A 25,819-nucleotide genomic window follows, 5' to 3' on the forward strand; every position below is an offset into this window, starting at 1 on the left:
ATCAAATACCGCCCGGGGAAGGATAACCTGGTCGCCGACGCCTTATCGAGGCCGGCCACTTGCGCGGGGGTTGTCACTTTGGAGGGGCTGCGCACTTTGCACGGCACTATGTGTCATCCCGGGGTAACGCGTTTAGCGCATTTTGTGCGCGAGGGAAATCTGCCGTACTCGATTGAGGACATCCGCCGCATCTGCCGTGATTGCACGATCTGTGCGGAACTCAAACCGCGTTTTTACAACCCTCCTATGGGGATGCTCGTTAGGGCTACTAGACCATGGGGGCGCTTGCCGATGGACTTCAAAGGGCCGCTGCCAATGTCGAGCAACTCTCGCTATCTGCTCACTATCGTCGATGAGTATTCACGATTCCCCTTTGCTTACACGTGCGTGGATATGTCGGCTGCCACGGTTATTCGGTGCCTGCAGAATTTGTTTTCTATGTTCGGGTATCCGGCCTACGTGCATACCGATCGGGGTGCGGTGTTCCTGTCCCAGGAGGTGAGGGGCTACTTGCTCCAGCATAATGTCGCTTCGAGCTACACCACCCCGTACCGGCCCCAAGCGAATGGGCAGATCGAACGCTTTAATGGGATTATATGGAGGGCCGTCATGCTAAGCCTTCGGACCCTCGGCCGAGGCCTCGATAAATGGGCGTGGTCGCTACCTGCCGCTCTAAACTCGATCCGGGCTCTCCTATGTACTGCTACCAACCAGACTCCTCACGAGCGACTGTTCCACCACCCTAGAAGCTCTGGCAGTATCCAATCTTTACCCAGCTGGCTCGCTGAGCCGGGGTCCGCCTATATCAAATGAGCGGTTCGCGCTAGCAAGTACGACCCCCTTGTTGACAAGGTGCGGGTCCTCCAGGCTAATCCCGAGCATGCTCGTGTGTTAACGGCGGACGGCCGCGAGTCTACTGTCTCCGTACGCTATCTCGCCCCATGTGGGGACGACGACAGGGATATCGACGAACCCGTCTACGAGTCTATGGACTCTACCGAAGCTTCCCCTATGGAACTACCACCGATACTTCCGTCGTCACCCACTCCCGTGCCCGAAGGCGCTGGGGCGCCCCCTCCGACACCCACCTCCGGCGGCTATTCCGACGCGGGAGACTCCGGGCTTGGAGACGCCGTACCCGGTAGTTTCCGAACACGAACTGGCAGGGAAGTTCGCCGCCCCGACCGCTACGGGTGGACCGACTGACGTGGATTGACGTGACCCATTCGATTATTGCTGACGCTTGCTTGCAACCTGCCGAGCGGCAGTATAGTTCTAACGGCGGGGAGAATGTAGTGAAATTATACCGAAGGTGAACCCAGGGTGTGCTCGCTTCAAAAGGGGCGTCTATAAGACCCGGGACAACCGGGGCGCACGAACACTCCAGCGGCACTCACTGTGACATAGTCCTGTAGTTTGAATGGTATGTACGCCCCTATATGCTGCGCTGATTGTTTTCTCTATTGATATCGGCCATTGCCCATGAAATACTCTGATTCTAATGTCTGTTGCATGAATGTATTTTTACAGGATGCTACTTCAGATCTAAATGATATTAAACCTACCCAAGGGTCAAGTCGTGTCTGAGCTTGATTTTCACGACAGAGGGCATAGGTAAATTGTATGGATATTGACACCTGTGGTGCGGGTAGTAGCAAGAAGTGCTTTGTAGGGTGCAGTAGTCTGTGGAATGGCTGGGCGTGTGGCTTACTTTGTGCGTATGGTTATTGGGGCACTCCGCCACTGGTAGTTTGTCGGCCAGGTGAAGCCGCAGGTAGGCTCTGGGAGCCAGTTAGGGTAGTTGCGAGTGGGGCCCGAGGATCCCAGGAGAGGACCCGGGTTGCCCAATGCCAAGGTGGGCACAGAGGGGGTAAGCACCAGGAAGGGCCTTCCCCAGTTAGGGTAGTTGTGAGTTGTTGAGTGGGTCCCGAGGATCCCAGGAGAGGAGCCGGGTTGCCCGATGCCAAGGTGGGCATGGAGGGGGTATGTGTCAGGGAGGGCCTTCCCCGGTTAGGTAGTCGAGGGAGCAGGCAAGCTCGGGAGGTGGCTTCAGTGGCGGAGGTGCGCAGGGAGTTGGACCTGCTGGTCGGGCCACACGACCCAGCCCCGAAATTGTGCGAGGGCACGAGTGAAAACTTGTGGGAGTGAGACCCAAATTTGGAGGGCACCACAGTGTGGGCAATGGGAATTCGGGTTCTTAGAACCACATCGTTTAAAGAGGCCGATTGGCAGGGTACGACCCCGGGTAGTTTAAAGGAGTAATGTTATTAGTGTAGTTAGGATGAGAGAAATCCCTTCGCACCATCCACAGCCAGTCACCGAGGAGGACGAGCTCCACACCAGGACTCTGTAAGCCGATTGAGTGGTAAGACGCATCATGACGTAAGTGAGACATTGTGTTTGTTCCATCCCTTCCTTCCTGGGAGGGATTTGGAGACGGATTTGGCATAGAGGGGAATATGGGAGACAAGACGTAGAGACAGATTGTAAATACAAGGGGGGCTAGAGTAGTGTAGCCAACGGTGGGGGGTACGGACGGATAGGGACGAGCTTGCTCTACTCGCTCTTCCGCGTCCCTCGCATTGCACCAGGCATGGTGGTGCCTGGTCACCTTGTTTTTTGTGTGCCACTGTGTCCTTTCCGCTTGCTTGTTGTGCCTTATCTTCCCTCCCCGCCCCAGGACCATTTTTGAAGCCGAACCATGCAGCACCATCGCACCTGTGCAGCTGAACTGTGCAGCACTTTGCTGCCAAAACCACCTTGCTGCCAGTCCTTTTGCTGCACCTTTGCAACATCTGTGCAGCTGACCTGTGCAGCACTTTGCTGCCACAACCACATTCTGCTGCACCTTGTCACACTAATTGACCACAAGCCTTGTGGCCTTGCACCTCTGCTGTGCAGCATCTTGCTGTAAAATCATCTTGCACCTTCGGACCACTTGTTTGAGTGGCACTGATGCCATGCAGTTGGACCACGTGGGAGTGGGCCTGCTTGGCAATAAATAAAAAAAGAAAAAAAAGTGTGCATCATTTGCTATTGTGTGCTAGGGATAATGAAGATGTGTAAGTTTAGATGGCCCTGATGCTTCAAATGGCCTGTATGCCGGTCAGGGCCAGCCGGTTTTGTTAGCCGCACACAGAAGAAGCAAGATGCAAGATGCAAGCAGCAAGTGCCATTGATGTGTGTGTTGTTGTTTCTCTCCCCTCCAATTTTCTCTTCCTAAAGTACAGGTCCTGGGTCATAGAATTGTAAATAAAGTTTAAGTTCTCTGCATTGTAAATATAAGAATGTTGCCCACCGGCTATGTGTTTAGGTTGAAAATTCCGAATTATTCGGGTAGTTGTAGGTGTGAAACTGTTAGATAGCTGCTCAACGCAATAGGAGGGACACACACATGGGTCATATGGGACACACACATAGTGTTAAAACTGTCGCACACATGGGTCAGAGTAAATGCTAGGGGGAACCACACCTATGTGTCACATTTAAAAGTAATGTTAAATTTGCATGCCAGGCTCTACCGGTCGTTCCGTTGTTGGGGTCGACTCGGGACGAGTCTGGTGAGAGAGGGGTGCAGTGTTATGGTTTTGTGAATAAAGGATAACCCCCCTCGTAGGTAGACGTACCACAACATGTAGCCTCGCGGTAGTTCAGTTATTTCTTCGTAAATGTAAGGTAGTCTCCTTTCCTGTGTTAGTTTTCCGTTGAGCAAGCCAGTGAGTAGGTCTCAATTTGGGCTAGCATGCCATGTGCTCGGCCTGGAACAAGTTTGGCAAGGCCGAAGGGAGGAGCTGCAGGGGGAGTGGCCGGTAAGCAATGAGCCACCAATCATAGCTCGAGGGGAGTGGCTCACCACGGCAACAAGAGGTGGGGCTTGGAACATTCGAGTAAGACTCTGGGGCGGGGCCATAAAACCCTGCTCCGAACCCCCCCCCCCCCCCCCGCCTCAGTCAGAGTCGGGGTATCAGAGAGACGGTGACAGTTGAGTCAGAGCCCCTGTGAGAGAGAACGCACGAGGACAAGAGAGTCAGAGCCAGCGAGAGCCAGAGAACGAGTCGGAGTGTTTGACTTGAATTGTTTGAAATAGCCTCGTTGTGCACGAACTTTCCCCGTGCCCTGTACCCTGCGCTCTGCGGCTGTATTGATCGCGCTTGTGGAGACGACCCGTTCCGGGCCACAGACGCGCGATCTCCTCCTGCCTGCGTTTCCCTACATATGTGCCGTGACCGCCAGAGGGCCACGCCGGGTGAGCTGTCCTAGAGCGACCGACGGCGCGCGAACTTCCTTTCTTCTTTTCCCAGTGTGAGTGAGTGGGCCCTTTGTCTGGATATAAGTTAAAATTGCTTAAATGCCTCCTCTGTGTCTCCTGATCCTGGTACATTGTAAATAAATCGTGTTCTTCCTCTTATTTGACCGTTCCCGTCCTTTCCATCCATTGGCCTAGCATAGTACGAATAGAACCGCTCGAATCGGGTTCAATAAAAGTAACGGCACGAGTCACGTGATACGCACACCGCTCGGGCGTACTCGATTAGCGTGGCTTGTGCGAGGTCCGGTCCCCGTTTTCACGGCAGCGTGGGTCAAAGGTACGTGCGGCGTCGACCCGATACCCTTTTTCACACTAGCTGCAGAAGTGGTGATTCGGCCTCGTGGACACGAAGACCCAAGGGGGGAAAAGGGGTTTAACTCCCCCTTTGTAACGTGGACGGGCTTCGGAAGATCCGCAACAAGATATATATATATACAGTGGAACCTCGACTTACGAGTGCCCCAACTTACGAGTTTTTCGAGATACGAGCCGTCACTCTGGCAGTTTATTGCTTTGAGATGCGAGCCGAGATCCGAGTTACGAGCTTTCGCCACCCGGTCACGTGGTTATCTTGCCGTGCACGTACAGTATCTCTGTCGTAGTATAGCGCTGCATTTTAGATTTCGCATTTCGGTTATTTTGAGTTTAAGCCGCCAGGTGGGCTCCGGTCACGTGGTTATCTTGCCGTGCACGTACAGTATCTCTGTCGTATAGCGCTAATGATATATAACGCCGCCGATAATGATATGATAATTTATGATAATCTATGCAGCACGACGTGGTCCTCACGTCACACAAGGCGCCTTTGCCGGCGCAAAACGGCTCTCTCAGGGTCAAACTCGGTATCGTTTTGAGCGCACGGTTCAGACCTTCAAGAAAAAGTTTATTTTGTAAAAATCGAGCCACGCGTTCAAAAGATATGACCGGTTTTGTTCGCCGGCACGTCGGCGCTCGAATCGAATCGAGTTAAAACGAACACTGCCGTTGTCGGGTCCGTCTGAGACAACCACCGGGCCTAGAACGCTGGGACCGGTCTCGTTGGATAGGCCTGGATCAGATCTCGAAACGCTGGAAGCTGCACCTCTCTGTGATAATCTTGTGGACCATGACAAGAGATCGTGCGACACGTGGTTATCATGCCGTGCAAGTACAGTATCTCTACCGTCAACTTGTTCAGAGTGCCGGCGATAGCTCGCCTTCTCTTTGTGGAAAACACGGTGAGATCCTTAACATCCAACAACTAATGGGACGCAAACGGGGCGCCCAGTTTAGCGGTACACACATTGATGAATCACCCTGCCTGTGATTCACCCATGACAGGTTATAGCTGGGTCGGGATTCAAACCCAGGCTGGACAGTTTAGACTTTAGAGTCAAGTGTGCGTACCTCCAGTCCAGGCCATCCTGCCAACTTGTATGCTGCATACAGGTGAAATATAAAGCGCGAGATATTTTTATATATACTGTATATTTAAAAAAAAATTGGTGTGGTTTTTGGCGGGCTGGAACGGATTAATAGCATTTCAATGCATTTCAATGGGGAAATTTGATTTGAGATACGAGCAATTTGACTTACGAGCTCGGTCACGGAACGGATTAAACTCGTAAGTCAAGGTTCCACTGTATATATATATATGTATATATATATATATACATATATATATATATATATATGTATATATATATATGTATATATATATTATATGTACATATACCGTCGGACCCCGCTTTTCGCGGTTCTGCTATTCATTTTAGTTCCGCTATTAACGGTTGATTAAATGCGACCTGTTTCTCTATTCGCAGAAAAATGTCCCACAAATTCACGTTGTTTTTCTTTCTTTTCGTGGATGTGTTTCGCCAAGTCGCGGGGTGTTTTTTCCCCCTATTCGCGGCGATGTTCCACAAATTCGCGGTTTTTAAAGGGCGCAAAAAAAGATTTCAGGAGCCGCTAGTTTGACACATTCATAAAACCCATCTTTCACCAGCGATGCATAAAGCAGCTGGACATACGCAAAAAAAAAATTCTACGAGTCGAGAGCATAACCTGCTCCTGTGTTTGCTGCCGTGTGTTCCACGTTTTCATGGCTTTTGTGTGATATCCCGTCATTAACACTGTGAATATCTTCACGTGATATCCCGCCGCCGTTGACAGGTAAACAATATTTCGCGGGATATCCCAACAGACGGTGAACATTGCTTCGCAGGATATCCCACCAGCTGCATAACACGTCATCCCTGCAAGTTGCTGTACAGAATGAAAAGACTCCATCGTATCTATTTGTGCAATTAGGTGTCTTCGTTTTCTCGATTGAAACAATGGCATGTCATGCATTCGTGGATTTTCATCGACATTCGTGGGTTTTTTCTCACCATTTCTGGGACTTTCATCAACCTTTGCGGATTATCGTCGACATTCTCTGGATATGCCTCACCATTTGGGGATTTTGCCTGGCCATTCACGGATTTTGACTCGCTATTTGCGGATTTTCGCGACTCGGGAACCCATCACTCCTTTTTCCATTGAAACAATAACCGCCTATTTGCGGATTTCGCTATTTGCGGATTTTCGCGACTCGGGAACCCATCACCCCTTTTTCCATTGAAACAATAACCGCCTATTTGCGGATTTCGCTATTCGCGGATTTTCGTGACTCGGGAACCTATTCCCCCTTTTTCCTTTGAAACAATGCCCCACTATTCGCGGGTTTTGCTCTTCGCGGATGTTCCAGGAATGTACCCCGGGCGAATAGCGGGGTCCGATTGTTTGTGTATATAATTTCAAAACACACCTGGTCACAAGTGTGCCTCACTGACCTGGTCCTCAGTCGAAGTCCTCAGCATCATCCTGTTTCGGCCCTTCAACCTCAATACGGTCAGCTAAGGTGGGCCAGCAATGGCACATAAGCCTCCACATGCAGTAACTACACCTGGATGTGTATGTAACCCCACCCCCAGTCAGTGAGAACACAGACTCCAACAACCCAGCTTCCACTCCCAGAATCCACAGCACCAGCCAAGTAAACATGGTGGGGAACTCAAACACCCACCTTTATAACCTTCACCACTCAACAACAAAACACACACCAGATCACACACACACACACACACACACACACACACACACACACACACACACACACACACACACTCTCCCACTCACAAAAAAAACAAAAAAACAAACACCTACCCTTACAACATACACCACTCAACATACTAAAGCACACACTCAGCAAAAATTCATTCATTCAAAAACACCCACTCATGCAAAAGCACACACACACACACACACAAAAATGCACACACTCATGCACAAACACATTCATGCAAAACCACACACACACACACACACACACACACACAACCAGCCAAGAAGCCTCAACATACACTGCTCAAACCACCATTCACACATCTGTATTTCTCTTCCACTCTGTCAATACCATACCCTTTTTGGTCTGAAAAAATTACTACACACTCAACTTACACCTATACCGTTCGGCCAGCCTCCATAAACTTCCTCCAAATCCAAAATGAGCCTTTCAAGGCAGCCTGGACCACTCTCTCACACATCCTCCTTTATTCTGTCCCACACACTCTAATTTGAGCAAGAAATGCACAAAAATAATTACCAATATATATCCTCTACACCCCACCTCAAAGGGCTGACAAGAAACTCGCCAACCCTTTTCCCGACACTCTTCCTCCAGCTCACTGTACTTTCCTCTCTACCAACTGTGGCTTGAGGTCTGCCACCACCTGCCAATCACAAGCATCTGGCAGCCCTATTGCTTTCCACCTCCTTGTTTTACTGTCTCTTACTGCTTGACCTTCTTTGACAAACAACACCTCTCTCCCATCGGCCTCTTTCTCCACTCCCCTCTCTCTCTCTCGATCTCAGCACCTCTTGTTTCACCATCTCCACTGCCACTGCCAGCACATGATCGTGCCACCATCTATAGCTTCCTGCTGCCAATGTTACTGAGCATGCACTCAGTGCATGCTGCATTATTCCCAGACCTCCACAAAAAGAACAGCTCTCCTCCTGCAACAACCCCCACAACCCCAAGTTTACTGGTGATGGAAGCCCATCATGCATTGTCCACAAGAGGAAATTAAACAATATTGGCTCCATTCTCCAAATCTCTTGCCACTTCAATGTCCTCACCTGATATATACAGACTTGGCATTTAATATGGAATATTTTTTTTGTGGAGGTGAACTTACTTTTCAAGATAACTTAGAACCAAAAGTTCATTGGAATTATGTTGAAATTATTCGAGATTTTGTTAATGTGACCTTCAAAAGAAACAAAAACCACATTTGACATTTCGAAGCAAATAAATTGATCCTTGAAAGTGATGTAAACTTATATCGAACTCAATTCACGGACAGTACTGTGTTAAACTTCCTTACGTTTTCCAGAAGTATCTCTTTATTTTGCACATTAGCCAAAAAAATTTTCAACAAAAACAAAAGCTAAATTATGACTGGGATTACGGACAGTAAAATTACAGTTCAGTACTTCGTGTAACCCCCACGAGCATTCAGGAGAGCACGTACACGTTGAGGCATGCTGATCACGAGATTTGCCAAGGTTTGGACAGGAATCGCTTGCCATGCAGTGACAATAGCCTGCTGCAATTCACGCACAGAGGTAGGCTGCTGGTCCAAGTTGTCGATTTGACGCGTTAATTCTGCCCACAAGTTCTCTATCGGATTCATATCCGGGGACATGGCAGGCCACTCCATATGCTCGACACCACGGTCAGCAAGAAAGTGTTGGATCAGGCGAGCACGATGAGGCCGTGCATTGTCATCTTGGAAGACAAAGTTTCCTCAAAAGGCTGCACGAACAAATGGAAGCAATGTTTCTTCCAGAATGACCCTGTACTTGAACTGGTTCAGGTTTCCATTCAGAACAACCAGGTCAGTTTTGCCCCCTGCATGAAAAGCAGCCCAAACGGTCACCCCACCACCTCCAGCTTGGACTCTTGGCACTATACAATCTTTGTTGTGGGCTTCATGCACTTGTCTGCGCACTCGGGCGTGGCCATCTTGACGACAGACCAGAAATCTAGACTCGTCACTGAAGGTCACGTGATTCCAGTGTCCTGGCTGCCATTGACGGTGCTCTCTGGCCCACTGCAATCGGCGCTGGCTGTGTTGTCTGGTCAGGTGTGGCTTTCTCAGGGGACGCCTGGCACGACAGCCTGCTTGAACCAGTCGTTGGTTGGCTAGCCTTCTGGATACAGGCACATTTGTCAATTGCTGCCACTCAGCCCTAAGCCGATTAGCTGACTTGGTACGGCCATTGCAGACTAACCGGTGCAGCTGGCGATCATCTCTCCTTGTGGTTCTGCGTGGATGTCCTGGCCTCGGTATTGGAGTAGGGACACCCCTCTGAGCATTTCGTTTCAGGATCTTTGACACCTGACCTTGAGTGATGCCATACTGCCGAGCAATAGCACGTTGTTTCATGCCAGAATTTCGTAAAGCCACCACTCCATGACAAACAGCATTGTCAGGTTGACGGACCATCTCCAGAGGAAGCGGCAATAACTTTTGTAGACGTGCAGCAGTTGTTTTCCACTAATACAGAACGCAACAACCCTTATATACCCAATTGTGAAGCCAATCGTCAAATGTACCTGTCCTTACATTTTGTCACGCCACCTGTGATATAATCCTGTTATTGACTTCTTGCTGCGAAAGACAATCAGTGACATGGTTCTTTCAACAAAGACATCACCGAAGGGTAAAAGAAACTCACCAGATTGATATACTGAGTTCAGAAAGTAAACCCAAGTCAAGAAAAAAAAATATTCCAGATTAAATGCCAAGTCTGTATATACATATATATATATATATGTATATATATATATATATATTGTTACGGACCGCGGATAAGATGTTGGTTTGCCGAGCGGATGGCCCCGCAGCCCTAACAGTTACCCCAACTAACCCGATTCCCGAACGTTGGCCGGATCGCGCCACAGGTATTCAATAGGGAAAAGACAAAGGCGACACGGATGTGAAGAAGAAGAAGAAGACAAAAAGGTTGGAAATACTACTAAATTTATTCCTACTATTTACACGCTCAAAGTAACCAAGGAGAAGGAAGGATAATAAAATAATATACAGAAGAATCAGAGACACAGTGCAATTATTAGCTTACCTACAGTCTTAATTAAACCCAGGACAGAACAAACAAAAGACAGACTCACGCGGGGAATGATGATAGGAATGGCAGGAGGTGGATGGCTGGAGGGGGAGGAAGGTTCAGCTGGACCCGCAGCACGGTCGGGTCGGGGATTAGCAGCCGCCGCCCTTTCTCGATCGGCGCGTTTAACGGCCGCCGTTCCTCTTCCGATCGGCGCGTTTAGCAGCCGCTGTTCCTTCGCGGCCCTGCTCAAAAACTGCCGTCAAGGCCCCCAAGCTGCTGTGGCTGAAGCTGCTGTGGCTGCTGCTGCTGTGGCTGCTGCTGCTGTGGCTGAAGCTGCTGTGACTGAACTTGCAGTGGCTGGAGCTGCTCTTTTAGGGATCCCTTACTCAACTCTTCTCATACTCGACTCAACTCTTCTCGTACTCAGTCCAACCACACTCGCTTAGTCCAACCACGTCTCTTTGCACGTCTTCCTTTTGGTCCAACCACCAACCAATGTTCTGACGCGCCTCTCCCCGCACGTCTCTCGCTTGGTCCAACCACCAACCAACGTTCTGACGCGCCTCTCCCCGCACGTCTCTCGCTTGGTCCAACCACGTCTCTTTTCACGTCTCCCTTTTGGTCCAACCACGTCTCTTTGCACGTCTCCCTTTTGGTCCAACCACACCCTTCTCTCTTACTTGGTCCAACCACACACTCGGTTCTTGCGCGCGCGCTTTTATAGCGCCTCAGGCGATCAAGCCGCCGGCCTTCAGGACACGCCCCTCGGTGAGCTCGCTTCGGCCCTGATTGGTGGGCACAGGCCCTCTGACTCCACCCTTGATGACGATGGGCGGGCACGCCCTTCTTCCCCGAGCTGAGCACATGCTTAATGGCGGCTATTGTAGTTGGCAATTGAGGCTTGGCAATGACGCAGTTGGAAATGGAGGTTTTGGGAATGGGAATGAAAGGGGATCTATCTTATTTCACTTGGTGCAATGGAGTGTCATCTTAATGGAAGACAAAGCCTTAACCTAATACACAGAATAAGGAAATAAACTACTGAACAGGGATATTATGGTGTCCTTCATGTATGCTTTATGGAACTAACTACGGGAACGCCCTTTGACCTTTATACAACACTGGAGTAAGGAGGGCGATATTTTACAACAATTTACACGACAACAAAAAAAAAAAAACATTCTCATATCCACAACAATATATATATATATATATATATATATATATATATATATTTTTTTTTATATATATATATATATATATATATATATATATGTATGTATATGTATATATATATATATATATATATATATATATATATATATATATAGGGTGGGCTTCAAAAAAGCAAAATGCAGATTTTCTCCGGGACATGGTCTATTTTTGTTCCTTTTGGTGTCAAAGGAAACCACACCAAATGTGAATGGAATCCAATAATATTTAGGGGTGCCACATCAGTGATGAATTTTCCCCCATGCAAAAATAGGAATTCCCATTTTTTGGGCTGTATATACACAAAATAAATACATAATTATATATATACATTAAATATAATATTAAAAATAAATATATAGTAAATATACATTAAATAATAAATATACATAAATACACATTATACATTATATATATACAATATATTATACATACAGTTTTGAGACTTCCTATGATCACTATCTGGGCAATTTTCATGCATGTTTTGTACAGGTTCCCGGGGTCAGGGGTACGCTTTTTTAGTGTGTAATATGTAGGCCTAACTTATTGACTGTGGCTCTTTTGTAGAGAGTGACCCTGTGGAGTAAGAATTAACAGGATTTTACCCACATTCTTGCTTATTTTGCAGATATGGCATGTGCTAGTACCAGTGTTTCATTGAAAACTCGGGCTCAGGATAATGTGTATCTCATTGGGTCCACTTCTGGAGATGCCATCAAAGGTGCCAAGCTCCCGACTGTGCATCAATCTCTTGTCCTGTTTTTCCATCACCTGAAGAAGGAGAATCGCACTGCCCGGGAGAGTGCAACCCTCACCATTGAAGAGGTTGTGAAGTTCTGGGAAAAAGCTCACCTACCTACAACGACGAAGCAGCACTGCATCCATCGTTTGGAGAGGCTATATGAAGAATGGAGGAGCCTCCAAAAAGGTGCAAAGCGGGGTGGTGCGACCCAAGAGAAAAAGGAAGCATCCTTCAAGGCCTCCTTGGAGAAGACGTTTGATCTTAGGCATGCAGATTCGGAGGCCATAATCACCAACCCCGAGGACAGGAAGTTTCTTCACGATCAATTCTCAGAGAGGAAGGCTTCAATGGGATCTGTAGACACTGTGTTGGAAGCAAAAACGTTCTTGTGTGTTTGAAAGATCAGCAGCCACGAGATGATTATCGTGAACTCCTAGAACTGACTGTCATCTACATGGGAGGAATCCCACCTCGTGGAATCCGGATCATGGCTCCAGGAGCAATGCACAGAGCCAGATGGATGGCAAAAGCACTATATTCACTACAGGTGTTCATGTTTCGGTCAGAGTTCCACTTGACACTTCGAGAGGCGAGAGAACTCCGAGCCTTCAACATTTTTGTCTGCCTTGTGTATGTACAGGCTTGGTTTCGGGCTCCACAAGCTATTGAGGCTCCCCTGAATGACATTAACCTCTTCAAGAAGTTGGAAAAGTTTGAACAAATCAATCAGAAGATGGCTCAGGCAGCCTTGAAGGCACTTGGCCGCCACACGTGGTACATGAGCCCAGTACTAGTGGCATTTGCATTCTTTGACACCAGAATTGACAAAGAAAGCAAGATCAATATGATTGAAGCATTGAAAAATGACGGTGAAAACCCCTCTCCAAAGAGACCAGCTATCAAACGAGGAACCGCCCTGTCAATCGCTGGCCTCATAACAAAACACACCAAGCATTTCTTCAGCATCCTAGGGACCCCAACTGATTGGATGGATAAGGATCCTGGTTCATGGGAGCAAGAAACCAGCTTTCAGGAAGCAAAGAAAGCCGCCAGTGGCTTAGTCGTGGTGAACGACAGGGCAGAAAGGGGTGTCGCATTGATACAAGACTACAATAAGCTCCTTACAAAGGATGAAGAGCAAAAGCAAGCTCTGCTCCAAGTTGTTGCTGCTCACAGGAAGATGTACCCCGATGCCAAGAAGGCAACAGTGGTGAAACAGGCCCAGAAATAGGAGTTACATTTCTCATTATATTTGGGTTTTTTAATATTATGTGATATGGTGTCTCTTCATTTTATGAACTGAACATTTGGATTGTTATCATTGAATTTGAGTTTTCATAGCAATATAGTGCTATTTGTGCAGCTATTGTAACTTGTGTTTGCTAGAATACAAAGAAAGTGAGTGGAGGGTGGATTTTCATAAAACAAACTTCTGGTTTTGCTTTCGATCCATATATAGAAAAGTTTTGTAGACACCTTTAGTTTGAAGGCTGATGTGGCACCCCTAAATAAAATCAGATTGCTTTCATATTTGGTGTCTTTTCATTTTGGAACAAAAGGAACAACATAAAGCCATGTCCCAGTAAATATTTTTAAAAATATATTTTGAGCACCACCCTAATATATATATATATATATATATATATATATATATATATATATATATATATATATATATATATATATATATATGTATATGTATATGTATATATATATATATATATATATATATATATATATATATACTCAGACCCATAAGAATATTATAGTATATGTATTGACCTCAAACTCAAATGTGACCTCATACTTGTCCATAGTGAAGACCTGAGTGAAATATGCAATATTTGGCAGATAGCTAGGCAGCTTAGGTAGTGGATGGGGACATGCCGGATAAAAGCACCAAAATTTTATCAGGCAATCTTCAGGGTCCCAGCTATGATTCTATAACTGGCGCCAAGCGATACGACCACTCTTATTTGAAATTTTCTATTATTTGTGAAAAAATATTTTGAAAATTTTGGAAAAAAACATTTTTGGGGTTTTTGGAAAAGAAATGTTTTTATTGAAGAAATGAGAATCTTTTCCGAACATTTTGGTGTAATTGTTTTTAAAATCGAACATCTAGAAGTATTTTAAAACAATATTTGAAAATTAGGTGTCTCAGGTGCATTTCCTCAGCATCTAAGCTTCAATTCTAGAACCGGCGCCAAACGATCCGAACAGCAAGATGCATGCACAATAGACATTTATATATATTTAATTTAATTACATGCATATTATATTAAATCTGCTATATGTTGAAATTATATCTGCTATATGTTGCTATATGTTGCATGGCAAAAGAAGAGGTGGTCAAGGGAGATTGTATAGCCTGGTCCGCCTACCATGCCTCGTTTCAAAACAGTCCTGCTCAAGAAGTAGAAGCTTGAATACCTTTGGTATTCCCAGGAATACCTTTGGTTATGGCTTCCCCTTCGCTCCCACCTTTTGTTCATATGTGTGTTGTACCGTCCACCAAACAGCGATGACTCCATCTACATCTCACTGTCTGATAATATGGACCAACTTCTATCTACCCATCCCAACTCTCTCTTCCTCATATGTGGTGATTTCAATTGTCACCATGCCAGTTGGCTGGGTGTGGGTACCTCTCTCACCAGCCATGGCTCTTCAGCAAAGGACTTCTGCGACTCACTGGGACTGACACAATCTGTCAATTTCCTGACCCGGATCTCAGTCAACGGAGCATCTTCTCTTCTGGATTTGGTTATGACAAACTTCCCTGAAAATGTCTGCTGCTCTTCTTCTGCTCCAATCGGCTCATCTGATCATGTGCTTGTCAAAGTGGACATCTCTCTGACCATTCTCAGAGAGCCTCCTCAGCGTCGACGAGTCTGGCATTTCACTCAGGCCAACTGGCACGGTCTTCAAGCAGCCATCAATCATCTGGACTGGTCTCCCATCTCTACCGCCTCTGACATCAACTCATCCTGGGAATTCTTTCAAAGTAAATTGCTCTCTCTCATGCACAGATTTATCCCATCTCGTCTTCAGTTGTCATACCCTTCCTCCCGTCCATGGTACACGGAATCTTGTGGTGAGGCTGTTGCCCTGAAACAACTTGCTTTCGTCTCCTGGAAAGCAAATCCAACGGAAGGAAATCTCATTTCCTTTCACAAAGCCCGAAACAAGTGTGTGTCCACCCTCAGGAGAGCCAGGAAACAATATCTCACTGTTCTCAAGACCGAACTCTCGTATCTGTCTCCCTCTTCCAAATCCTGGTGGCGTCTGGTCAAATCTGTTTCTGGTGTTTGTTCCCCCTCCATCCCCTCCCTCACCTCAAACGGCTTAACGGCCGACTCCGCACGTGAAAAAGCTGAATGCCTCAACTCTGTGTTTGCCTCTAAATCTTGTGTCCCAAACCCATCCCTCTCTGTACCCACCGTACCCAGTCGTACCCAGCTGCTCCTGGACTCTGTGTCCTTTCCTCCTGACAAGGTGGAAAAGTTTCTATCAACCCTCGACTCTGATTCTGCAACTGGTCCTGACGGCATCAGCCCACGGGTCCTAAAATCCTGTTCTTCTGCTCTTTCACTCCCTCTTTCTATTCTCTTCACCCTCTCTTTTGCTCAAGGTCATCTGCCATCTGCTTGGAAATCAGCCAACATCACCGCCTTGCACAAAAAAGGTGCAAAAACAGATCCCAGCAACTACAGACCAATCAGCCTTCTCCCAATTATCAGCAAAGTCATGGAATCCATCATTGCTTCAGATATTAAATCTTTCCTCTTCTCCAATGGCTTGATCTCTGATCATCAATTTGGTTTCAGACCTGGTCACTCTACTCTGGACATGCTGCTTCTGCTTTCTCAACAATGGATAGAGGTCCTCAATGCCAAACAGGAAATTAGAGCTGTCTCCCTTGACATTTCACGTGCCTTCGATACGGTCTGGCACCCTGCTCTGCTCACCAAACTCTCCTCCTTTGGTATCCATGGAAATCTCCACGCATGGCTGGCGGACTTCCTCTCTGGTCGTAGTCAACGTGTGGCCCTGAATGGGTTTCTCTCATCTCCTCTTCCTGTTCAGGCTGGAGTTCCCCAAGGTAGTGTTCTGGGCCCTGTGCTTTTTCTGGTCTTCATCAATGATCTCTCTGACTCTCTTGAAAATCCTCTCTATCTCTTTGCTGACGACTCTACTCTCTGTCGCTCCATTCCTCATCCCTCAGATCGGCAGTCTGCAGCCTCCTCACTCTCTGCAGACCTGGACAAAATCACAGACTGGTCAAACAAGTGGAACATGTCTTTCAATCCTGACAAATCTCACACTCTTACAATGTCTCTCCAAAAGGACCGACTGGACAACCCTCCCATCTACTTTCTCAACAATCCTCTCCAAGAAGTTCTGTCGCTCAAGCTTTTGGGTCTCACTATCTGCCATGAGCTTTCTTGGGAAAACCACATTTCCAAGCTGGCCTCCAAAGCCAGTCGCCGACTGGGCATCCTCCGTCGTGCGAAGTCCTTCCTTGGCACACCTGAGCTCCTCACCACATACAAGGCTTTCATCCGCAGCTCAATGGAATACTGTTCCCCCCTCTGGGCTGGTGCTCCTGCCTCACACCTTGCTCGGCTTCACGCTGTTGAGGCCAAAGCTTTCAGAATCATTGGAATCTCCTGCGATGTAGTCAACTCCGAGGGCCTTTCACTCACTCACCGCAGGCAGGTTGGTGGTCTTTCTGTCTTCTACCGATTCCTCTCCGGCCTTGCTCCCCCAGCTCTCTCTGTGCTCTGTCCCCCCAATATTCCTTCAGGTCGCACAAGATCTGCCTGCAACCCTCTTATGGTTAAACTGCCAAAGTCTAGGCTCTCTGCTCACCTTCACTCTTTCATTCCCCTTTTCTCCCGCCTCTGGAACAAACTCCCCCACTCCCTTCAATCCCACTCCTCCCTCCAGGTCTTTAAAACAGCTGTTCACCACCATCTCTTATCTTCCCCCATCGAAAACCTTGATCTTTTCTACCCCCGGTAATTTACCCCAGAGTCCTTGCAGTGTTCATATGTTTTATTCCTCTCCCACCTCCCCCCAAGTCCTCCCGATGTCCCTGCTCTCAAATGTTGTGTTTGTGTCCTTCCCCCTCTCTCCCCATCTTGTCTGCCGCTCCCCTTGTTTTTTGTGTGTGTTTGTGTGTGTGTGTGTTTTTTGTGTGTTTTGTGTGTCGGTTTGTCTTTTTGTGTGATTAATGTTAGCTCTTTCACGAGCCTCGATCTTGTATACAAAAAAAAAAAGAAAAAAAAAAATCTGCCATCACTCAACTTCTGCCTCTCTTCAATGAGAAGGCAGCCACACCTGCAATGATCAAGCATGGAATGGATGTCATCCGTGAATCTACACAGTTCCTGAACCCTGGACAGATTCCAATAATAGCAATGGATGCTCCGCTGTATGCGCTTGCCAAGTTCATTCAGTGGCACTGGCCTACCACACATGGTGAAGACCAGTATGTTGTCATGTTCGGCGGACTCCACCTGGAGATGGCGGTGTGGAAGACACTTGGAGACTACCTAGACGGATCTGGATGGGCGACAGCAATAAACCAGGCAGGCATAGCCTCTGCTGGCACAGCTGAATCCTTCCTGAAGGCATCACACCTGACGAGAACCAGGCATGCCCACCAAGTCAGCGCTCTGGCACTCTCCAAGCTGCAAAATGATGCCTACCTGAAGGGAGCTGCTGGTGCAGCAACTGTAGATAGGACAGAAGAGGACTGGAAACAAAGCATGATCACGAAGAGTCCAACCTTTCAGTACTGGGACACCATCCTGAGGATTGAGCTCCTGGGACTCACCTTCATTCGCGCTCACAGAGAAAGAGACTTTCCCCTGTATGTCGAGTCTCTGAAAGCCCTGGCACCATGGTTCTTCGCACTTGACCACCATAATTATGCTAGATGGGTCCCGATCCACATCTGCGACATGGAGAGCCTCCCTCCAACAATCGAAGAGGAGTTTATTGTCAGAGGCAACTGGGTTGTTCAGAAGACAGCCAGAAGGTTATCCAGCATTCCGATCGACCAAGCCCATGAACAAAATAATGAGCTTGTGAAGGGCCCTGGAGGAGCAGTCGGCCTGACTGAAAACCCACCAGCCTTCAAGAAGTGGATGATCGCCGGAGCTGAGCAGGCACGCATTCTCACTGAGTTTGAGCGGGAGTACACTGCCATCTCAGAAGATGAACGCCAGCACCACGAAGAAGGTCTGTCTGCGCAGAAGACATTTCACGAGCAAACACTGGGCCTTATTCAAGTTATCAACGAGATGAGCAACCCGTTCCTAGATGAAGGAAGCAAGCTGATTGCACTCGACACGCGGCATGTGATTGAAGAATCTGTGGCCAACACTGTGCATACCATAGAAGAAGTGGGAAAGGCTCAGTACGACAGCTACAACAAGGCTATCATCACTGAACGAAGGCAGTCCATCCATGAGCCTGTGAAGAGGAACTCATTGCCTCTCTTCAGGTCACCATCCAAGGGGAAGAGGAAGCAGTCAGAGGATGTTTCCCTGTTGAAAGATGATGTGTCCCTCTTCTCTCGTCTGTACATAGTTGCTCAGAACAGGGATACAGACATGGGAACCTTCTTCCAGCATGAAAATCATCCGCACCCCCCTTCTCTATCTGAAAGCGGAAAACTGCGCCAAGGAAAGAAGTCAGACCTCATTGGTATCCTTGTGCAAGAACCACAAAACTCTGCAAGAACCATTTCCAAATTGAGGAAATGCACCCGAGACACCTAATTTTCAAATATTGTTTAAAAATACTTCTAGATGTTCGATTTTAAAAACAATTACACCAAAATGTTCGGAAAAGATTCTCATTTCTGCAATAAAAACATTTCTTTTCCAAAAACCCCCCAAAAAAATTTTTCAAAGAAATTTCCAAGAATTTTCCAAGAAATTTTCAAAATTGAGGAAATGCACCCGAGACACCTAATTTTCAAATATTGTTTTAAAATACTTCTAGAAGTTCGATTTTAAAAACAATTACACCAAAATGTTCGGAAAAGATTCTCATTTCTGCAATAAAAACATTTCTTTTCCAAAAACCCAAAAGAAAAGTTTTTTCCAAAATTTTCATAAAACAATTTCACAAATAATAAAAAATTTCAAATAAGAGTGGTCGTATCGCTTGGCATCGGTTATATAATCATAGCTGGGACCCTGAAGATTGCCTGATAAAATTTTGGTGCTTTTATCCGGCATGTCCCCATCCCTTTGAAATTCGGTGCTAAGCTGCCCCACTAAGACAGGCGATACTTAGATTATTGGGATATTTGTGCAGGAAGTCATGTGGTATTTTGGTGGCCATTTTGTTTTACGCTAAATTATCTCACATTGCCCAATTACATGATAGAAGTCCAGCAAAAATATTTTTCAAATAGGTGGCCTTGACAAGCAAAATCCAAAAAAATAAAATACTTAAAATGCCAAAACAAGGTTATGACCTGAAAACGTGGTTTGGCTGCCAGCATATAATCTCCAACCATTTTCGGTGGCAGAGGTAATGAAGAAGTAGTCTTGCAGGTGAAGGCTAGTTCCTATCTGTGTCAGCTGAAAGGTACAACGTGTGAAATCAACAAAACATTCAGGAGATGGAAGGCCCCAACTGATATGTCGGCCATTAACCCTTCTTCCTCTTTTGCTTCCGACGAAGAGTTATCATCAGATATATCAGCTTCTTCTTGCTTCCCGTGGCTGTTGGCATACCTCAATCAATATTCTCCTTTCATTCAAACCTACTGGTGGCTAGTTTATGTGGCCCTGGTCCTCGCACAAAGGTTGCTCTTGCGTAAAATGTCATGGAATCCACTATTACAGATTGGATAGCTGTAACAACATTCCATGCAGGGTGCTGGAGGATGGTTTACGAACCACTGGCATCGGATGACCGCATCCCCTCTCACATTGTAAAATTAAAGACAGATTGAGCATTTTAATTCAGGCACAGACAGATATTTATGTGGGAAGGTCATAAATATGTAGATCTATAAATAAAACAAAATGGCTTCCTGATTTGTTGTCTGGAATGAGTGGTGAGCTTCTTCCAACAGACCCCAATTTCCTCAACTGATAGTGTTTGTAGCCAAAGGCCTGCATGTTGGAATGTGAAAGGTTGGCTTTGTGGTTGTTGCGCTGCATTTCTGGGCTGATAGTCACAGCAAGGTGCCACAGTTAAAAAAGGAAAAAAGGTGCTGTCCTTGCATTTCATAAAACCACAATTGCAAATGAGAGAACACCGAAGCAGCACAAATGCAACTATCCATCACCCTCGCATTTCATGCTAATTTCACGTTCAATTTGCAAAGCTTAGTGATGCTAAAACATTGAAATATGTATGGGTAACCGAATCTTCCTCTTTTCCCACTTCTGCTTCTTCTTCCTCCTCCAATAAGGTGCAGAGACATCTAAAGAGTATTGTCGCACCTGGAGTTTGCGTGAATGCAAGCAGGAGAGAAAAATCTGTCCTCTTCCTGGACTATGCACACCTTAGCTGGCAATGATTTGCGCTTTAAACTTCTATTAAAATTGTCAGTAAGTGATGCTTCGATGTTAACCCATCAGTGTATAATTAATTATTTTGGTTTTCCAAGTCCTTTAGGAAAAAAATATATTACTTGAAAAATCTTCGATTTTGCGTTGGTCTTGTGCGTTATTCTGTCTGTTTGTCTGTCAATCACTGACAGGTCACAATTTTAAACAGATCTTCACGAAACCTCACCAGATGGTAGAGTTGGTCATTGGAAAGAAGCCTGTTGTTTTCGGGGTCAAAAAGCAAAGGTCAACTCAAGATCAAAATTCCAAAATCATCAATTTTCATCTGATTGACTTGAAAATTAAACAGCAATTGCATAGTCCCTCGCCGATTTGGGAAACCAACTATTTTTAAGGTCAAAAGGTCAACTCAAGGTCAAACTTATAAAATCATCAATTTTAATCCGAAAAATCATCAATTTTCATCCGATTGACTTGAAAATTAAACAGCAATTGCATAGTCCCTCACCGATTTGGGAAACCAACTATTTTTAAGGTCAAAAGGTCAACTCAAGGTCAAACTTATAAAATCATCAATTTTAATCTGAAAAATCATCAATTTTAATCCGATTGACCCGAGCTTTGATTAAGATTGCCAATTTTAATCTTAATGAAATGGACAATTTGATTTATCCATGGCAACATTTTATTTTGGGGCGGGGTGGATTTTGCAAGTGTCATGCTCTGCATGACGTCTTCTTGTTTTGCTTCTCGTGGTTTGGAGGTGTGCGTGTAAATTTGATAAGACTGACGGGCACACACCATCGTCGTTCATATGCAGGACAATCAACAAATTACAAGATCCTGCTCGAACCTACAGGGGGCACTGCATCAGCGGCACAGCTGTGCCTCCAGGAAATTATACAGTGTGTGTGTGTACATATAAGAGGGTGTGCACATATATATATGTGTGTGTGTGTGCGTGCAAGTTGCTGTGAGCTGCTATCCATACGTGAGTGGGTTTCAGGAGAGGGATTGGAGACCTACCAGGTCTCAAAGTATCCACCTCCATTTTGTGTGTGTGTGTGTGTGTCTGTGTGTGTATTATATTGGTGTCATGGGATATTTAGCATCATGGGATATTTAGCATCCAGAATCTCAGGCTGGCAAATGGGACACCAAGGTCACCATCGGTCCGAGGGAGGGTACAAATATTAATGAATTGTCCTACATGTGCTATATCAGGATGACAGTTCATAGTTGTGCCAAGATTCAAACCCAGGCTAGATACAGAAGCTCAGGGGTGAGTGTGCGTACCACTGGGCCATCCGGCCTGCATACAGCACACACCAATCCCTAGATTCAAACCCAGGCTAGATACAGAAGCTCAGGGGTGAGTGTGCGTACCGCTAGGCCATCCGGCCTGCATACAGCACACACCAATCCCAAGATTCAAACCCAGGCTAGATACAGTAGCTCAGGGGTGAGTGTGCGTACCGCTAGGCCATCCGGCCTGCATACAGCACACACCAATCCCTAGATTCAAACCCAGGCTAGATACAGTAGCTCAGGGGTGAGTGTGCGTACCACTAGGCCATCCGGCCTGCATACAGCACACACCAATCCCTAGATTCAAACCCAGGCTAGATACAGTAGCTCAGGGGTGAGTGTGCGTACCACTAGGCCATCCGGCCTGCATACAGCACACACCAATCCCTAGATTCAAACCCAGGCTAGATACAGAAGCTCAGGGGTGAGTGTGCGTACCACTGGGCCATCCGGCCTGCATACAGCACACACCAATCCCTAGATTCAAACCCAGGCTAGATACAGAAGCTCAGGGGTGAGTGTGCGTACCGCTAGGCCATCCGGCCTGCATACAGCACACACCAATCCCAAGATTCAAACCCAGGCTAGATACAGAAGCTCAGGGGTGAGTGTGCGTACCGCTAGGCCATCCGGCCTGCATACAGCACACACCAATCCCTAGATTCAAACCCAGGCTAGATACAGTAGCTCAGGGGTGAGTGTGCATACCGCTAGGCCATCCGGCCTGCATACAGCACACACCAATCCCTAGATTCAAACCCAGGCTAGATACAGTAGCTCAGGGGTGAGTGTGCGTACCACTAGGCCATCCGGCCTGCATACAGCACACACCAATCCCTAGATTCAAACCCAGGCTAGATACAGAAGCCCAGGGGTGAGTGTGCGTACCACTGGGCCATCCGGCCTGCATACAGCACACACCAATCCCTAGATTCAAACCCAGGCTAGATACTGAAGCTCAGGGGTGAGTGTGCGTACCGCTAGGCCATCCGGCCTGCATACAGCACACACCAATCCCAAGATTCAAACCCAGGCTAGATACAGTAGCTCAGGGGTGAGTGTGCGTACCGCTAGGCCATCCTGCCTGCATACAGCACACACCAATCCCGCAGCAGGGAAATAACGCTCACTGTAATCAATGCGCCACTTTGGCCTCTTTGGACCGCACTCATCTTTCAGTCCCACCTCGCCCATATTCCACTCCTGCATGCTGTGCACCACTCACACAAAATCATTCTACTGCATCCCCCAGGCTACCTATTTGGTGAAAGTGGCATCATAGGACGCGACCTTACACTAAACAGAGCATAAACGATGGAAGCATGATAATTGTGTCGAAGAAATGGATTTTTGTACTCTATTTGTGGTAATTTCAGACACCATATGGTTGTTTTATTATTTGTTTTTCAATCATTTTATATAATTATGGACAACGCCTCGAAAGGTAACTCGCAGGTAGCATAATCACCTCTGATCTGCTAGTCTGCGTTAGATTCTTGATGCGACTCGTAGCTCTGGTATTTCACAAACAAGGCGAATTCACCATCTCGCAGATGGGCATAAATTAATCTGGGGCCTGTTTGCATTATTGATCGACCTTAAAGATCGCACACGATCCTTCAAAGAAGGGTGCACGACTTATTAGCGGAACAGCCTCATCCCCAATAAGTGATGCAACTAGCAGCATTGTGATGCATATGGTGGGAGCATCAATATATGGGCAAAGTCATGTGCTTGCCTGAATGCCCATTTGTGCACAGACAAATTATTTATTTACGCACTTAATTACTTATTTATTTTTCCAATACTTGCATATATTCTAATGTTGTCAACTAATTGAGATGTCTAAATGTTCCTCACTCCATGTCTGCCTCCATCCAGAAGTTGACGGTTGGAGTGGAATGCACTATGAGCGGGATGGACAATCCAAAGATGGAGCAGCTGGATGCAGACGCAGAGCTACCACTTTAGACCCAGAAATCGTTTATATGGCCTCGAGGAAGTCTCATGGACGTGCCAATCCTACACCTGGATGCATAAAAGGTTGGCATGAGCTGGATTCGTTGTGCCACCACGATTCGTCTCTCAGCACCACGTCGAGCAGCAGTGGTTTGAGCTCGGGGAGCGAGGCTGGACAAGGAGGCTCCAATCAAGCTCACGGTGTGGAACCTGGCCCAGATCCGTCCCCTCCCAGCCCAGATCCACACGAGCGCGGAGCTGACGGACCCGACACAAACGGTCTAATGTTGCCAGAAAATACATGCAATCGTAATGCGACGGTGTCAGCTGTCCAGGAGTTTTGCAAACAACCAATTGGCATCGCTATTATAAATGACGTTGGAAATGTGAACATGTCAGATCCAAAAACTCCTCGTTTTTGTGGTCTGCAAACAACTGTCTGATTTACCTTTTCAGGCATGCCAATCCACTATTTCGTCATAAACAGAGGCCAGCCATTTTTTAATAACAGGTTGTCAAAACAACTTATTTGATAACTAACTACATGAAACTTGGAAAAGAAAAATAAGCACAAAACCTCCTCCGGAAATACTGTCTTTTTGTCATTTTCGTTTTCACAATGAAGGGAATATGATTAGGTGTGACATATATAATACAGGAAAGCATTCATTTTGTTGTTTTACACTTTAATTATAACAAGAAAACCTTTCAACACAATGAATACAAAATGAAGAAGAAACAGACATTCCCTCATCAATTTACAGGATCTGAGTTCAGTGCAAAGATTTCCATGTATTCCTAATCTTGATGACCAAGTTGAAAGCATCTGATTTTCAGCCAATATACAAACAGCTTGATCTGGTAAATACGTTCATGCTGATTTCTAAATTACATTGAATATGAAAATGCCTCTTGAAATTGATGACCTATTTTCAATGCACAAGAACACCTTGTTTTATCATGTATACATCTTCACCACAAATTGTATGAAAAGGCAGCGGGCTGCCTTGTAAAATCCAGGACTCATCTCATTAAACCAGCATGATATATATATATATATATATATATATACTACTCAAAAGAATTTAAGGGTCAAAGGAAATTTTTTGATCATTTTTGTATGTATGTCTTTTTAAGCCAGATAGGAACATTAGACTCGGTGGACTGGCGGCCATTTTGGATTTGACCTCGCACGGTTCTCAGAGGTCAAATCTGACTTCCCTCCACATCTGAAAATAAACCTTATGGTATGCACTAACTATGTTAGAAATTTCATGCTTTTCTCATAAAATGCACAATTGTTGTTATCCGCTGTACTATTAGAATATCCCCCTTTGGGTTGTCATTTGGACTATAGACATCACGTTATTATGGGACATGCAATCATTGCACTTATCTTTAGAAACTTTTTAAGTTAACCCAGATTTCCTTTTCATGGATTTGAAGCACGAACTTAGTCAGACTAAACTGACAAACTGCCTCGAAACACCCATTGTGACACCTCATGCACCATTTGCACGTGTTTTGCATGCGTGTCATTCCATGCATGCCAATTTTAGCAATAAAATGGCTGAGCATTTT

At 46.2% G+C, this 25,819-nt stretch overlaps 1 protein-coding gene across 1 annotated transcript in view; it reads left to right on the forward strand.

Moving 5' to 3' along the window:
* LOC137420686 (rhotekin) overlaps positions 1-24,820 on the forward strand; it is a 274,341-nt gene extending 249,521 nt beyond the window's left edge. Inside the window, exon 14 of the mRNA XM_078772886.1 lies at positions 24,161-24,820. Coding sequence (XP_078629012.1) covers positions 24,161-24,681 — 521 coding nt within the window. The 3' untranslated portion in view covers positions 24,682-24,820. The remainder of the gene's footprint in view (positions 1-24,160) is intronic.
* The last annotated feature ends 999 nt before the right edge of the window (positions 24,821-25,819 follow it).

The sequence above is a fragment of the Myxine glutinosa genome, chromosome 2 (assembly GCF_964187855.1).
Source record: "Myxine glutinosa chromosome 2, kmMyxGlut1.1, whole genome shotgun sequence".
Lineage (NCBI taxonomy): Eukaryota > Metazoa > Chordata > Myxini > Myxiniformes > Myxinidae > Myxine > Myxine glutinosa.